Source organism: Scylla paramamosain, chromosome 31, assembly GCF_035594125.1.
Source record: "Scylla paramamosain isolate STU-SP2022 chromosome 31, ASM3559412v1, whole genome shotgun sequence".
Lineage (NCBI taxonomy): Eukaryota > Metazoa > Arthropoda > Malacostraca > Decapoda > Portunidae > Scylla > Scylla paramamosain.
Window position 1 is genome coordinate 333,554 of NC_087181.1, and position 16,908 is coordinate 350,461.

At 42.0% G+C, this 16,908-nt stretch overlaps 1 protein-coding gene across 1 annotated transcript; it reads left to right on the plus strand.

The window, feature by feature from the left end:
* Window positions 1-521: 521 nt before the first annotated feature.
* LOC135116357 (G patch domain-containing protein 1-like) lies at window positions 522-15,416 on the plus strand. The gene is made up of 15 exons (XM_064033729.1): window positions 522-777; window positions 1,378-1,447; window positions 1,911-2,061; window positions 2,831-2,979; window positions 3,630-3,772; window positions 5,144-5,376; window positions 6,663-6,791; window positions 7,366-7,496; window positions 8,246-8,348; window positions 9,528-9,741; window positions 10,863-10,980; window positions 11,401-11,470; window positions 11,992-12,161; window positions 12,707-12,917; window positions 14,283-15,416. Exons 1-15 carry the CDS (start codon window positions 717-719, stop codon window positions 15,267-15,269), a joined length of 2,940 nt encoding a protein of 979 aa, XP_063889799.1. The 5' UTR covers window positions 522-716; the 3' UTR covers window positions 15,270-15,416.
* Window positions 15,417-16,908: the final 1,492 nt, after the last annotated feature.

The window sequence follows — 16,908 nt, forward strand, 5'->3', positions numbered from 1 at the left end:
GTTCCTCGGCTCAGCGGGACACCTCTCTCCTTGTAACGGCTCGCTCTTTATACTATTTGTTGTGTGGTTAGTAATGTCTTGTATGCGATATTGTGCAATATTTTTCTTTTTATTTGTGTATTGTGATCCTGTTTTTTTCTGTACTTCCGTCGGTGTTTTACTTCTTCCTCTGACCTGCAAAAGCTCACCTATCTTCTTGCTCGCCCCATACTTTGCTCTACTGAGTTTTGTTCCCTACATCACCTACTTCCTTTTTTTTTCTACAGAGAATTAGTATAACACAGTAATATGAATGAGCGAGATTGAAACGTTTACAAAAAAAAAAAAAAACGAAATAAAACGCATACGTAGAAAATACACACAACATAATTTTTCATATATACTGCTATTCTCACACTGAACTTAATGAAAAAAATTGATAATTTAGCAGCTTCACACACACATACACACCACACACACACAAAATACAGTGTAAGCCGAAATTAATATGGTGACGAACTTAAACTCCTACAAATAAACAAGACTGGAGGTGTAGCCTATAGGTGATCGAGTAGAGTAGAGGAGAAGCATCACAGAGAGGAAAGAAGTAAAGGCCTTTAGGTTTGCGAGTCTTGGAGGGAGTGATGTGAGGAAGCAGGACGGTATTAACTTGGTGATGACTAGGTGGTGACTGTCAAGAACTGATTAGGTAGTGAGACAGTAACACCACAACCAACATGGATGAGGATGAGGACGACGTGGTTTGCATTGGCACGCCACTGGAGGAGCTGTCTGAAGGTGAGAGAGGGTGTGAAGGTTGGGGAGAGAGAGGAGCTGTCTGAAATTGGAGAAGAGAAAGAGAGATGTGAAGGTGTGTTGGCGAGGGTAGAGGAAGCTGTGAAGGTACGGGGAGGGAGAGAGTAGAGTCCGAAAATGAGGGAAGGAAGAGAGAGGAGCTGCCCGGAGGTGAGGGAAAAAAATGAGTCAGGTGAGGGAAGAAAGAGAAAGAGAGAGAGAGTCTGAAGGTGGGCAGAGTTCCACCTTTCTCACTGAGGAATATATATATATATATATATATATATATATATATATATATATATATATATATATATATATATATATATATATATATATATATTTTTTTTTTTTTTTTTTTTTTTTTTTTTTTTCTTCCAAAATTTTGGTGAGTATTGATGCTTTGCCAACATTTCTGTTGGTTATGCAGATGCTCCTGTGTGACAACAAAGGTAATTCAACATTTAAGATATCAATAATGATTTCACTTTGCCAGGACGTCACACAAGACCTCCTCAAGACCAAGGTATAAATGATGTAGTAAGGTCATGAACTAAGTTATTAAGGTGTTTACACTTACTTCTTTGCCTTGTCTCTCCACAGATGATGTGCAGGTACGCAAGGCTCTGAGGCTGGAGGATCAGATTGTTACTGACAAGCAGGGGCGAAGAAGGTAAGCACCACACACACACACACACACACACACACACACACACACACACACACACACACACACACACACACACACACACACACACACACAGACACATGGCTTGCAAGAAAGATAGTAAATGACTGCCATGTGTAGGCTTACTGGCTTTTTGCAACTTTCCTGATGTTCTTATGTTCTCCTATGCTTCCCTTTAATTCTTCTTTGTGTACAAGTGAAGATTACTGAATCCGTAGAAGTAAAGTACACATGCCACTTTTTATAGGGTGCACTGAAAGTCAATTAGAAATCAAGGCTTTATAATAAAGATCTTTGCTGAGCTGCTCTTCCTGCCGTCCAGTGAGGTTATGACTTGGGTATGAAGTGAATTGGTCATGTAAAGTGAAAGGAAACCTGCCCAGGTACAGTTTCTTCCTGGTTGGGAATGTTAACTCTGCCAGTGGCTCACTCTGCCCTCCCTGAATAGGTTCCATGGAGCATTCACTGGGGGATTCTCGGCTGGCTACTTCAACTCTGTGGGGACTAAGGAAGGATGGACTCCATCTGCCTTCGTGTCGTCCAAGGGGCAACGCAGCGAGGCCAAGCAGTCCCGGCCTCAGGATTTTATGGATGATGAGGTGAGCAGCAGATGAAGTTATAAATATGATACTTTGTCCTTTCATGATTTTCAGATTTTCATTTATGACTGAAAATGCATTAGAGGGAAAATAGATATTGATGATTGATTTTCCTTGATATTTTAAATTTCAAAGTGTTTCTGTAAAGAAGGCAACCCATTCGTAAATTATGGTTCTCCTGTGTTTCCATCCTTCACTGTTCACTAGGCACTAATGAGTGGCACTGCCAGCTTGTCATAGGAAGCACAGTGCGTCTGGCCGCCAAAACACACAGTACTTGTAATAAGAAAGATTTCCAACAAAATCTTCAGCACCACAATTTTATCAACAAGATTTAATTCACAGCCTAATATTTTTCTCCTTTGTTTATTGATGATTTCATAACATTTGAAGTAACTAGAAATCTTAATCATGGTATCTGTTTTAAATTTCTTCCTCATCATTAATTGTTTTTGCAAATGAAGAAAAATGTTCCAACAGGTTGAGCAACAGAAGAGTGATATAACCTCATTATTTCATTTTACTATTTGTGTTCTTTATCTGTTCATCCATGTGCATGATATATTTGCTCATAATAAGGTACAGGAGGAAGGAGGGAGGCAGGGAGGGACTGGTGTAGGAATGCTGTCACATCTATCCATCCATATGCATTATAAGGTACAGAAGGAAAAATAAGGGAAGGACTGGTGTAGGAAAATAGTCACATCTATGTACCTGAGATTGTCCTGGTGCATTGTGTATCTATTAACATGACTATCTTTCCCCTCAGGACCTGGAGGCATTTGGCATTGCACCACAAGGGATCCGAGCATCGGCTGACTTTGACGGCCGCCAGCAGGGGAAAAGAAAGAGAGTGAATGACCCATCTGGACCCATTCCTGGCACACCTGTCCTGGAGGAGCTGCTCAGACCCACCAGGTAAATGTGCATGCATATAATATAGTGTGGTAGTGTACATTTCATCCATTGTGGTTCAGCTGACTACAATAGTGTGGGTTTGCCATGTTGTTATGTTGTTCTGTTCATACAGGTGGGCTTTTGGCTTATTTGGATCTCTCTCTCTCTCTCTCTCTCTCTCTCTCTCTCTCTCTCTCTCTCTCTCTCTCTCTCTCTCTCTCTCTCTCTCTCTCTCTCTCTCTCTCTCTCTCTCTCTCTCTCTCTCTCCATAGTTATATAGTGATATTACTTTGGACCATTTTAAACTTTCAATGGAAATTTTGCTTGATTTGTGATTCTGGGTCAATAAACTTACTACTACTACTACTACTACTATTACTACTACTACTACTACTACTACTACTACTACTACTACTACTACTACTACTACTACTACTACTACTATTATTGGTGGTGGTGCTGCTGCTGTGTGAGTGTGTATGTGTCACTTAATCGGATGACCACATAAAATTAAGAACCTTTCACTGAGATCCTTCAAGCTGCATCACCATTCACTCACACAACTGTTCTTCATTCAGCTCTCATGAAAACTTGACAAAAATAATGTATTGGTATGGTGTTTAGTAAGCATCAGCTAACTCAATGGTGTGTGTGTGTGTGTGTGTGTGCAGGGAAACGATGGGCATGAAGCTGCTGCGTCGCCTGGGATGGCGGCCTGGGCAGGGTGTTGGACCAAGAGTGAGTCGCCGGCAGAAGGTGTCAGCCCAGAGGGAGAAGCGCCGCCTGTTAGCCAGTCAGAGAGCAGGACAGAGAGGTGAGGGCAGACTGTCAGGGGATTCATTGAGAGCACATGCCTTGTTATGCGCTGCAAGGTGTCTAACTGTCTTTCTATACTATGGTGATTTGTTTCTCTTCTATTTCTTTTCCAGACTTACTTTCCTTGCATATTACAGTTCTTGCTACCTTCTTGTACACTTAAACCTCCATGAAATGCACTTAAATGTAGCAGATTTTAGATGTAAAAGACAAAATCTGGTGCTGCAAGTGCCTGTTCATAGTGCCTGTCCATTGTTTATTTTGGGCATTAGGAAAGTCAGACTTAGCCCCTTGTATCTAAACTCCATTGGATCAAAGTAAATGAAGTGGAAGGTAAAGTGTATTAACCTTTGCTTCATATATTGCCTCCTGCTTCCTGGTGGCTGAGAAGGGAAGGCCAGACGGATGTGTGTATGACCTGACTGACAAATTTAGTGTTGGGTGAAGGTATATTGGATGGTCTGGCTTATCCCTTTATTTAGTTATCTTTTTTACAAACATATTTTTCCCAGCTCTATTTAACTTGAGAAATATAAGTAAAAGCATGATATTGACTAAATGTTCACCTGGATAATTGTTTTACTTTAAGTCAACACAATTTTCACATGTTTGTTCCATCACCATGACCAATACCAGCCTAACATGTATACTACCACTATTTCTATGGTTACTGCTCCTCTGAAGTTGATAAATGCATGTCTCCCTCCCTCCCACAAGTCTTCTTGCACAGGACTTTTTACAAACTCTCATCCAACTCACTAAAGCAAGAGTTAACCATTATCTTGATCCTTTCATCCATTACTCTGAAACTGGAACTCTGTGCCTAATCATGACTTGCCAATTTCCTATGACGCGGATTATTTGAAAAGAGAAGTATGAACGGATCTCCAGTGTGATTGAAACTTTCCTACTCAGCTTTTGGAGAGCAACAATTGAACAGAGTCTTTATAGTTTTTGTAACCCTTGGCTAACTTCCTTTACATAAAGTCTATCTATCTGTATACCAGGCTGGCAATCCCACACAGGCTTGCCCAGACAATGCATCTCACCCTCATACTCACATCACTCACACTCTTAGCCCCATCAGTGGACAATCCTACTACAATATTCCCAGGAAATTAGACATAACACAGCTAGCCACATCCTCCACAGCAAGGCAGGGGCTAAGAATATTGCCACTGTATTCCCTGGATGTCATAAGAAGTGGCTGAAAGGGACAGAATGAGGGATTATGAAGCCCCTTCTCTGAGTTTTTCCCTTTGAGCAGACAAGGCATTTACTTATAAAAACAGTAATACATGCTGAATTTTCTTACTTGTGTGAAGAATATGTCCATGTGTATTTATACACCTGCTTGGGTACTGTACAGCTGGGTCAAGCGAGGGCAGCAGCGAGGACAGTGAGGATGAGGCACTGCAGGATGTCACCTACGCTCCCACTGACGTGCCGGAGCTGAGCGCAGTGCAGCCCAAGGTGGACCAGTTCGGGCTGGGCTACGTCCCCCTGTCCCGCACCCCTGTTTTGGGCGGCCACGTCAACCTGTTCGACCCGGCACCTTTGTCCCTCACTGAGAAGAAGAAGAAGTTGCTCATCAAGGGACAGGTACAGCTTATGGGGTCCCTAATCCATTCATTTATTTTTCTTATTTATTTATTTATTTTCATGTAAGAGAGACACCGACCAAGGGCAACAATACTTATATTAAGAAAGACCCACTGAGTTGCCAGCCCCCCAAAAAAAAGAAGAGCTAGAAGGTTTAACCAAATTATTCACATTTGCTCTGACACTTGTGATTTTATTATGTGACTATAATTTATTTTCAAGTTATGCTTGTGAAGGACTCAGAGCCACCTAGGTAGTGGGGTAGTTTTGTCTAGGGTTTTTGGGATAAGAACTTAGGAAAATAAGGGAAGTTGCAAGAAGCCATCAGGCCTACACATGGCAGTTCCAGCACAAAACATACCCACATATTTCCACCTACCGTCCTCATCCATAAATTTATCTAATCTTCTTTTAAAGCTCCTTAATGACTTGGCACTAACAACCTGATTAATGAGTCATAACAATCTAAATACTGAATATGTTCCCATAATGTTATCTATCTATCTATCTATATACCAGGCCAGCAATCTGACACAGGTGGCCCAGACAAAGCACCACAGACTCATACATATGTCATTCACAATTTTAGCCTCATTATCATTTGACTTAAATCCCTAGTGTGTCTGTGCACATATGAAATATTTTTGTGAGCAGTGGAGAAATTTTCACCATCCTACTTATAAACCTAGCTGTGAGTAGCACTGGTGTGAGGTGACAGCTGGTGTGAAAATTACTTCCTTTGCTTCTGGGACATGAGGTGTCTCTCAGCTAGGCATTGAGCACCAGTTGTTGGTAATATAACCCTTGCCATCTGTGCTTACTATAGTTACAGTCATCTAACATATTTCTTAGGTTTTATTTAGTGAGGTTGTTGGCTGTTGACGTGTGGAACCCTCTTGTGTCATTCCCTTGGGTGTTAATCTTCACTTGTGTCACTGTGTAAAGTAGGGAAATGAATCTATCTATATACCAGGGTTGCAGCCCCATAAAGGCTGGCCCATGCAAAGCACCACTCACTCACACATATTCTCACTCTTAGCCTCGTCAGCCACTAGTGGAAAGGGATAGTCTTGTGCACCACCTTAGTACACCCCAGGAGCTTATGCGTAGCACAGCTGGCTGCATACTTCCATGGTTTATTTCTGCCCTTCATAATTAGACAAAAGGAAAATGGATAGCTATATGAAAAGACAGTGTTTCATCTTAGCATTTCATAATAGCTGTTTATAGGGTAAGAGAGCAGAGTTATGTCACACCCACCCCCCACTTGTGTTTCCTTCCTTCAGGCTTTTGGTGTGGGTGCATTTGAGGAGGATGACGAGGACATTTACGCCACTGAGGACATGAGCAACTACGATTTTGGGGAGGAGAAGGACAGCAAGGGCAGAGGGCAAGGCACAGCCAGCCACAACACCGTAAGCTCTTAAGATATGCTTTTTTATTCTATATTATTGTTTATTTATTTATTTATTTTTTTTTTGTTTATTTATTTTTTACTCATATATTTTATTTATATATTTATTCATTTATTTTTATTTTTATTTTTGTATATTTCTAAAATTTATTTATTTAATTAATTAATTTATTTATTTTATTTTTTTTTTTGTGACATTTTTGGATTTATAATGTAGCTTATTGTTTTGCATATATTTTGGTTTGTAGTTGCATTACTCTTATGGTTTGTATAATTGTTTACAAAAAATATGTTACTATAAACATTGTATCTTTTTACAAGCTGTTATACATTTTCTTATTTGCATCTTTTCACTTTTTTTTTTTTTTTTAGTAGGTGTAATGTGTGGATATGTGTGTTGGTGTGTATTTACCTAGTTGTAGTATATTTATGTGGTGCTGTCTCTGTATTCAACCTTTTCTACTTTGTATGTGTGTGTGTGTGTGTGTGTGTTGAATTCATCTCATTGCCAGTCTTTCCATCAATACATTTGTGCTTCCCAATGAGTTATGTTACCATCCTGACTGCTCCCTCAGGCAGTGCTGGGCCTAGTGAAGGCTATTGAAGGGTTCAAGCTGAGCAGCCAGCCTCTGCAGCAGCACAAGGTGTACCCATCCCCCGCCATCCCTCCAGGCTTCACTCCCCACCACAAGCCACGCAGGCGCAGGTGAGGCCACTTGCTGTGACTTGCTTTGATGGCTTACTCCTCAAATTTTGATAACCCTTTTGACTGCACTCATTAGGGACGGACACCTTCAGTGGCCCTTTTTTATTCTTTTTATATAATCTTTTGTTGCCTGAGGCCTGAGTTACCTCATATATATATATATATATAAAAAAAAAATTAGATGTGAGGGCGTAGAATTAGGGACTGTTTTTGAGGTATGAGAGTTAAGATATCGCATTAGGGACACCACACATACATCAGGGAAAGGCACTGAGGGTAGAGAGGCAGGACTAAGGTGGTTTTACCAGGTACAGAAATGAGAACATGAGAAAGAGGATGCTGGAGATGGATCCCTCAGCCAGGAGGAAGAGAGCAAGACGAAAGACAAAGTTTATGAATGCTGTGATGAAAGACATGCAGGTGATGGGTGTGACAGAAGGTGCACAAGACAGAGACAAGTTAGAGATGGGTGATTTAGTGAAAAAGATAAAGCACAATATTAATGTATGTTGGGGCACTCAACAAAGGCAGAATGTACATTGTTACAAGATTCAGTAAAGTTTATACAATTGAGCCAGGAGAATAGGATATGCAAGGCAAAAGATACTGGTAACAACATTATAAGAGCAGCCAACCTCACTAGGGATCAATAAGGCAAAAAAGAAGAATTTAGGAAACTTTACCTTGTCAGAGCCTTATGCTGTGTTGTGTATATATGCTAAGTGTTGAATGAGGTGTTTGGCTTGCAGGTTTGAACGCAAGGAGAGTGAGCTGCGAGGTCTGGGCCGCCACAGCATGACAGCAGAACACCGCGCGCACATCATTGCTGACAAACCCAAGGCCACTGTTGAGGTGTGTGTTCTGAGGCCACCTGGTGCTGTTGGTGCTGGCTGAGGTGCTGTTCTGGCCGGAAGTGGTGTTATGGATCAGAACTATTACTCTGATAGAAATACGCTCGGCAAATCAAAGGAAGAGAGGAACTTTGTTGTGTCATATGAATGAGAGTAATTGAATATGTGGCCTCATTCTTGACAGATGTATTGAGAATAGTGTGTAGATGTGTGAGAATGATCAAGTAATGGCCAGTCTAAATTTACAAACACTCAGTTCACAAATTTCTAAAGGTTATAAATAAGCTGATTTTGCCATTAAACTTAATTCATAAATGTATTTATATTTTACAAATATAAATCTCAAATTATTTGCCTAAAAATATACTGAATGTTTTTTTCAAGGAACATGAAATTGTTCATGAATTGGAGTGGCTATGTAATGTAGTATAAATTCAATAGGCATGAAGTACTTACCTTCCTTCATCCTTTTAATCATCAGTCCACATCAGGGTTATTCCAGGAACAGAACCACAGCACAGTGTGTGGAGGGGTGACTGACCTTTTCCATTATAGCTGATTATGTGCCTATTGTTTCTCTCTCTCTCTCTCTCTCTCTCTCTCTCTCTCTCTCTCTCTCTCTCTCTCTCTCTCTCTCTCTCTCTCTCTCTCTCTCTCTCTCTCTCTCTCTCTCTCTCTCTCTCTCTCTCTCTCTGTCTCTCTCTCTCTCTCTCTCTCTGTCTCTGTCTCTGTCTCTCTCTCTCTGTCTCTCTTTGTCTGTCTCTGTCTCTCTCTCTGTCTCTGTCTCTCTCTCTCTGTCTCTGTCTCTCTCTCAATGTGGCAATCCCACACAGCATGGCTCAGACACACACACACACACACACACACACACACACACACACACACACACACACACACACACACACACACACACACACACACACACACACACACACACACACACACACACACACACATATCACTCCCACTCTTAGCCCCATCAGCCTCTGGTGAAAAGGGATAGTCTCATGGATCACACAACTACATCTTACATACTTCCTCAGTAAGGCCCTGGGGTAAACACTGGTTTATCCCTGACCCTTCATAATGAGACTTTTCCCTATTTTTTATAATACTCTGAAAATGTAGCATAGTTGATGGAAAGTTTCATAGTCTTCCTCTGCCCTGTTTGCCCCCTCAGATTAGGTCAGGAGTTAAGGGACAGCAGCAGCAGCCAGCAGTGGGTCCCAAGGAATCCAGCAAGCCTATTGATACTTCAGAGGTAGACAAAATCTATGAGGAATTCAAGAACTCAGACAAGAAACTTGGTTCAGATTTCAAGCCTTTTGCAAGTGTACCAGAGAAACAGAAACGTTATGAGCTGTTCCTAAGGATGAAGGAGAAAGGACAGAAAGGTGAGTGCTTGTGGTGGCAGCTCTTGTGGCATCTGTTAAGGCTGGCATGCCAGAGATCAGTCAGTCATACATTTAATAGTTCCATCCATGGGTGAGTGTTGACAGGCTTACTGAGACATTCCTGCCAAGGCTACTTCCTGCAAGAATCCTCCTTGGCTCAGACAAGGCATTAAGCACGATGATGAAAAGACTGCCTTTTCAATTTTATTTTGGGAAAAGGAGGATTTTGAACATGTTTCAGTTCTCCCTGCTCCTCATAAAAGCTTCAATGGAAAAAACAGGGATGGGAATAGGAATACCTATTTTAAAAACTTTGTATTCCCATAAAGGAAGTAAATGAAAGTTTTCTGTTATATTATATTATTTCATGGATGACAGCTTACCTGTGTAGGAAGAGTCTGTGTTTAGAAATATAATCCTGTAGAATGGGGAAGCAAGCAGCAAGCATCATATGGCTAGTTGTCATGCAGGTGATGTTTATGCAAGCCAGAAAACTAGCTGAGTCTGTCATGTATGAAGTGTGACGACATATTTATTCACTCATTTGTGATAATCATTGTGGTGAGGCAAGTTGAGGCATCACAGTGAGGCACCCACACATTTATGAGATCAGTGGATGTCATAAAGATGGTGTCTGGCTATTTGACTATGACCAGTTGTGATTGGGCAAGACAAAAGTATTGAGGCCAAGCACTCAGGCTAACCATGAGCCAGGCTTGCTGTCATGTGAGCTGCAGATTGAGTGCCAAAACACACCTCAGTACTGACTTGTCTTGTCATGGAGAGTGGGCACTGCAGACACTGCAGAGTGGTCCTCACTCACACAGTTGGGTGATGCATTTAAGTACCATCATTCTTGTCAATTTTTTAAAAATGGTAATGTTTCAAGCAATCTGGCTCACAAAAGAGGTGTTTCACATAGTATAAGTTAACAAAGTTAACAAAATAAATGGGTAATTGTTTTGTACATGGCTTCTGTTTTTCCCATATGCACATCATTATAAGAGGATGACAATGAAAGGACATGTGCTATAAAATATGATGATGTCTATAAAGGAGCATGAAAAAAATATGGTCCTTTATACTGCTAAGCTCACCATGCTGTGTGTGGTGCCCCGCAGACCGCTTCTACCTGGCCCAGCCCAAGAGCATGACGGAGTGGGAGAGGGAGCGGGAGCTGCAGGAGTTCAGCCGTGCTGCCAAGCTCTTCCAGCCTCTTGTGTCCTCCATGGCAACTCGGTAAGTGTGTGTGTGTGTGTGTGTGTGTGTGTGTGTGTGTGTGTGCTGATCCAGTTCTGTTTACCCAGCTGTGTTTACCAGTTGTATTTGTCCATTAATATTTACCCTATTGTATTCACCCAGTTGTATTTGCTCAATTATACATGTGGTTACCTCCTATCAAGCAAAGTTTATGTGGTGTTTTCTTGTATTTCTTTCCAGCCAATATGTCACTAGATGGAAAGATTAGTGGGGAGAGAGCCTTGTTCTCTTTATGTCCTTTTTTATCTCACATATAGTTTACCAATAATAGCAAGTAGATCAGCAAATACCTGCATTATAAACCTGCTATTTATGGCCATCTTGTATTCCGTCATGTTTCCACCAGTACCACCACCACCACCACCACCACTACTACTTTCATGTGCCTCTCTTCTGCAGGTTTGTGACAGCTGCTACTACAGAGGCAGACCCCACACTCAAGGACGGCCTCAATGTCAACGTTCCAAAGGTGAGCACACACTAAGATGCACAGAGAGGGACAAAAGACAGAGTTCAGAAAGACAGATAGGCAGACAAAGAGTTTCAACAGAGAGAGAGAGAGAGAGAGAGAGAGAGAGAGAGAGAGAGAGAGAGAGAGAGGCAAAAAGACAAGCAGATAGGCAAAGACAGTTTAGACTGATAAGGAGAGGCAAAGATTGTATAGGCAGTGTGATTCTGACAGACAGACAAAGAAAGAAAAGCATACAGATTGGCACGCAAAGAATTTAGACAAAGAAATACAAATAGATGGGCAGACACAGACAATTTAGGCAGACAGAGAAAGAATGACAGACACTGGCAAAGACAGAACAGACTGACAGACAAAGAAAGGAAAGGATGTAGACGTACAGACAGATATACAAAGAAAGGTGAACAGATAGATACACATGCAAAGACATTTAGAAAGACAAACAGACTGACAGATAGACAAAAAGCAAAGAACAAGCCCCAACCCACACACATCAAACCTTAATTCACTTTTCTTCCTAGGCTGAGACCAAGGCCGGGGAGAAAGGATTGCTGGACCCAGTGGAACCGGGGGATGAGAGGACAGCTGCTGCCCGAGCTGGGATGTACGGCAAGTTGACTCAGAGTGTGCAGGAGTGGCACCCTGACTCCCTTTTGTGCCGACGTTTCAATGTGCCAAACCCTTACCCAGAGTGAGTCTTGAAGTGTGTGTGTGTGTGTGTGTGTGTGTGTGTGTGTGTGTGTGTGTGTGTGCGCCCCTAAAGAAAAGTCAGGGTCATCAAAATTGGAGGATTAGTGTCTTGAAATCTCCCTCTTGCTATGTGTGTGGAGGGGTTATGCTGTGTTGGGAGTGTGAGTGTGTTATGCTTGAGGTGTGAGTGTTTTATCATTTCCTGTAAGTACATGCAAAGTGACACCCAAGATAGTTAAACTGTCTTGGATGCTTGACAGTGAAATTTTTCAAGACAAGGAGTTCCCAGCCCTTTACCATCATGCCACAAAGTCACCTATTATGACAGGAAGGCAGGAAACACAAACTTATGCACTCAAACACCTCCATCACTTCTTTTGCCATTTTCCTAGAGTCAGAGAGTCAGGGTTGGTGCCAGTTATGAGTCACCTCTAGTTGTTCTGGTCCCTTGCACCTTCCTGTGTGACTCCCATCCTTTGCATTTCTACCACAATTCCATCCCTCCATCACTCAGGAAAGCTAAATAATTGATGACATTCCTGGCAGCTCTCACTTTGTTGGAGTGCACAAGACCAGGAAAGAGAAGCTGTCCATGTTTGGCGGCTTCCATTCCACCACTGAGGAGACGGCCGGTCTCAGGACTTCCAGCAGGAGGGAGGAGGAGAGCAAGCAGGGCCAGGAGGAGCAGGAGCAAAATGAGGAGGTGGAGGAGGGAGGTGAACAATTTGATGACAAACCTGAAGATTATGGACTGAAGGTAAGTTCAGTAAAAAAATATTAAGTTTTTAAATTATCTATACCAGGGTTGTCAAACTTGAACCATTTTGAGGGCTGACTATGCACTTGGTTATTTATTTATCTTTTATTTATTTAGTTGTTTATTTTTTATGTAAGAGGGGCACTGGCCAAGGGCAACAAAACTGCAATAAAAAAAAAAAAAGGCCCACTGAGGTGCTGGTCCCCAAACAGGGTCAAAAGTGTTAATAAAAAATTACAGTGTAAGTGTCTTGAAACCTCCCTCTTGAAATAGTTCAAGTCATAGGAAGGTGGAAATACAGAAGCAGGCAGGGATTTCAAGAGTTTACCAGAGAAAGGGATGAATGACTGAGAATACTGGTTAACTTTTGCATTACACATCACTCACACACACACACACACACACACACACACACACACACACACACACACACACACACACACACACACACACACACACACACACACACACACACACACACACACACACACACACACACACACACACACACACCAAAAAAATAAATAAATAAATGAAAATATATATATATATATATATATATATATATATATATATATATATATATATATATATATATATATATATATATATATATATATATATATATATATATATATATATATATATATATATATATATATATATATATATATATATATAGTTTTCCTCACAGAAGTGTGAATAAATGGAATGAACTCAGTGAAGATGTTGTCAATGCCATAACTGTCCATGCTTTTAAGACCAAACTGGATAGATATAGACAGGATACTATGAGATTACTCCCTTCTCATAAACCACAACTAGGTAAATACACACACACACACACACACACACACACACACACACACACACACACACACACACACACACACACACACACACACACACACACACACACACACACACACACACACACACACACACACACTATAACCAGTATGACACAACCGTACCACAAAAAAATTATAAAAAAAATATAGTGCACATCACACCCAGTCATGTAACAGCACACATGACACAACTACAAAAAATAATCAGCCTAAAGTGCCAAGCTTTGCCCAAACAACAGCTTTAGTTAACAGTTTACTATTTTAACCAAGTGTAATTATTAGAGTGTTGAGTTGAACAATTACTTGTCACCTCATGGGCCTCATTTGACACCCCTGGTCTATATAATATAATCCACAAAAGCAATAATTATAATTTTGGAAGCGCATCAGTATATAAAACATTGATAGTTTTTGTCATGTGGTATTCATGATACCAGCACAGCCTGAACCCTAAGAACCATTTGATCTTGATAAGTTAGCAGCTTCCTCTACCCATTGCATGTTCTCCCTGCAGGTTCCTGTGGATGGACCGCCAACCATGGACCTCTTCAAGGCAATCTTCCAGGACTCTGACTCCGACTCTGATTCCGACTCAGAGAAGGAGAGCACTTCTCCAAAAAGAGCTAAGGAGGACCACCACTCGCATACGGGTGGTTCTTCCCATCCCATCGCTTCCTCAGAGCCCCAACCCATGAGACATGAGGGAGAGAGACCCATGGAGGAGAATGCTGGGAATGAGCAAACCTCAACCACCACCACCAGCACCACTACTAGCACCACCACCACTAGCAGACGTGCAGGCCGTGTCAGCCGCTTTGAGCCACTAAGAGAGGACACAGCCAGCCAATACAAGGAGCCTGAGGAACCAGCCAAGCCTACCAACCAGCCTGACGACATTGCCAAACTCACGTTCATTCCCAGGAAGAAAGATCCGCTCTCCTCAAAGCCTGTGTCTGTGGCTGAGGGAATCTTTGCCAATGTTGACTTTGTGGCATTGAACAGCTACAGGAACCAGAGGCCAGCAGAGGTGAATGAAGACAAAGACAAGGAGGCCAAGCAGACTACAAGAGCATGGCCAGAGGCAGTCATTAAGGCAGCTCAGGATAAGGCAAAAATTGATGACTCTTCCTCATCCTCCACTGACTCTGAGGACATGTATGGCCCACCTGCACCCAGCCACCTCAAGAACAGGGCCCAGGAAATTCAGTCCACCCCACCAGTTACTCGCTTCACCCCAGCAGCAGACGAAGCAGCTCGGAAGCCTCAGGGCCCCAGCTGGGTGGTGAAGGAAGGAGAGAAGAGTAAGAGTAGTACAAAGAAACACAAACACAAATCTAAATCTAAGAGCAAGAAGGAGAAGAAGAAAAAGAAGGATAAGAAGAGTAAAAGACACAAGGAGAAAAAGAAAAAGGCCCATAGAAGTTCAAGCAGAAAAAGGAAGAGCAGTAGCAGCAGCACCAGCAGCAGCAGATCAGACTCTTCATCCTCTGACTCTGATTAAATTAAATTTGTTGGGGTCCTTTTTGAGTACCTGCTTTGTGAAGACACGGTGGCCTGGTGGTTGAAGGGGGTCTGCACACTTGTCTCAGCCCAGAGGATGTGGGTTTGAATCCTGGACTGGACAAAGACAGTATAGAACTTACCTGTGAATCTGCATGCCACATGCTAAGCCACCCTATGCCAGTGTGGTGTGGTATCAGGCTAAACCCCCTTACCTTTCTGGGAGTGTTTGCTCTGTGGTAGACTCATATAGGCTGATGGTGAGGATCTGACAAGATTAAGGTGCTGCCTCTGCATTCCTCTTTGATGCTGCAGGTCCTGTGCTAAGCCACACCAGACCAGTGTGGAGTGAGTTCTTAGAGAATGGGAGACATCAGTTATGAAAGAAATAAGCCGCATGGGTCAGTCAAAATGTACTGCAGGCCATTATTGAGACATTCATCCATCACTGTCAGCACACATCATCGGCATCCACAGTTTTCTATACATATAAACACATCAATTGTCCAGTATTACTCATTTCACCCAAAATTTTAACAATTTAATTTATGCTTCATTTTCACTTTATATTTATTCAGTGTGTAGAGATGCATATTAGATAAAGTTCATATCTTAAAGGCAGACTGTTCTTCAGGAAATTTATATGGGAAATACTTCAGGGAAAAGTGAGGAGGGAAACTGGGTATTGTGATTATGAGGTGTTATTCAGCCTGTGTCCACATGGCGGAGAGCAGGAACATGCATTGACGTGTGACTTGCAGCCTGCCATGTGTGTATGGGTTGCTATCATGCCCTCCTGGATGTATGGCATGTGTGTTAGTATGTGTATACCGGGGGATATACTGTGAGAGTTACTGACTTAACAGTTCAGCCATCCTGTGTGTGTGTGTGTGTGTGTGTGTGTGTGTGTGTGTGTGTGTGTGTGTGTGTGTGTGTGTGTGTGTGTGTGTGTGTGTGTGTGTACAAGAGTGCATACAAGTGTTTGTTATGACAGACAGATGTTCCACACCACATCCTGAGAGACAAACTATCAAAGATATGGAAAAATGGGCAAGCATGAAAAGGCCAAGGGCATTGAATGGTTGTCTAAGTATGTCCAGACACCAAGACCACTGTTAGGTGGACAGAAATAAATAACAGGTTTTAAGAAATGTTTGTTTTCCTTAGAGAATGCTACACTTCACCAGGTTGTTGTGTGTTGACAGGTGACCTCATTATAATCTGTAATGCTGCAACACCCTCACCCACACACACTACATAGGGAATATTGGTTGATTAAGATACAGAAGCATGTTTACAAAATCAGTTTCAAAATATTTTACTAAGGTACATATAAAAAGAAGTAAATTGTGCATGATGTGAGCAAGGATGAGTGTGACACAAGTTGGATGTATCATATAGTGAGTGATATGATGCACAGCACAGGCAAGGTTGGCCAGACTCCACTTTGGCCATGAAGGTTGTTGCAGCTTACCTGTTGAAGTATTGTGTAACTTGAGTGTCCTAGTGCACCACACCCATACCCTCCATGCCACTACTGGGCCACACAAGGCTGCCTCCTCTCCTCCATTCCAGCACCTCCATCATCATCATTTTCTTCATAATTCCTCCAGACCCATCATTGACAGTATGCTCTTTCC

Excerpts from the sequence above, each read along its gene's own strand:
- LOC135116357 (XM_064033729.1), top strand. The coding sequence starts at position 717 with ATGGATGAGGATGAGGACGACGTGGTTTGCATTGGCACGCCACTGGAG. Across the intron at positions 2,062-2,830 it reads AGGATTTTATGGATGATGAG|GACCTGGAGGCATTTGGCAT; the intron begins GTGAGCAGCAGA and ends CTTTCCCCTCAG. Across the intron at positions 11,471-11,991 it reads TCAATGTCAACGTTCCAAAG|GCTGAGACCAAGGCCGGGGA; the intron begins GTGAGCACACAC and ends TTTTCTTCCTAG.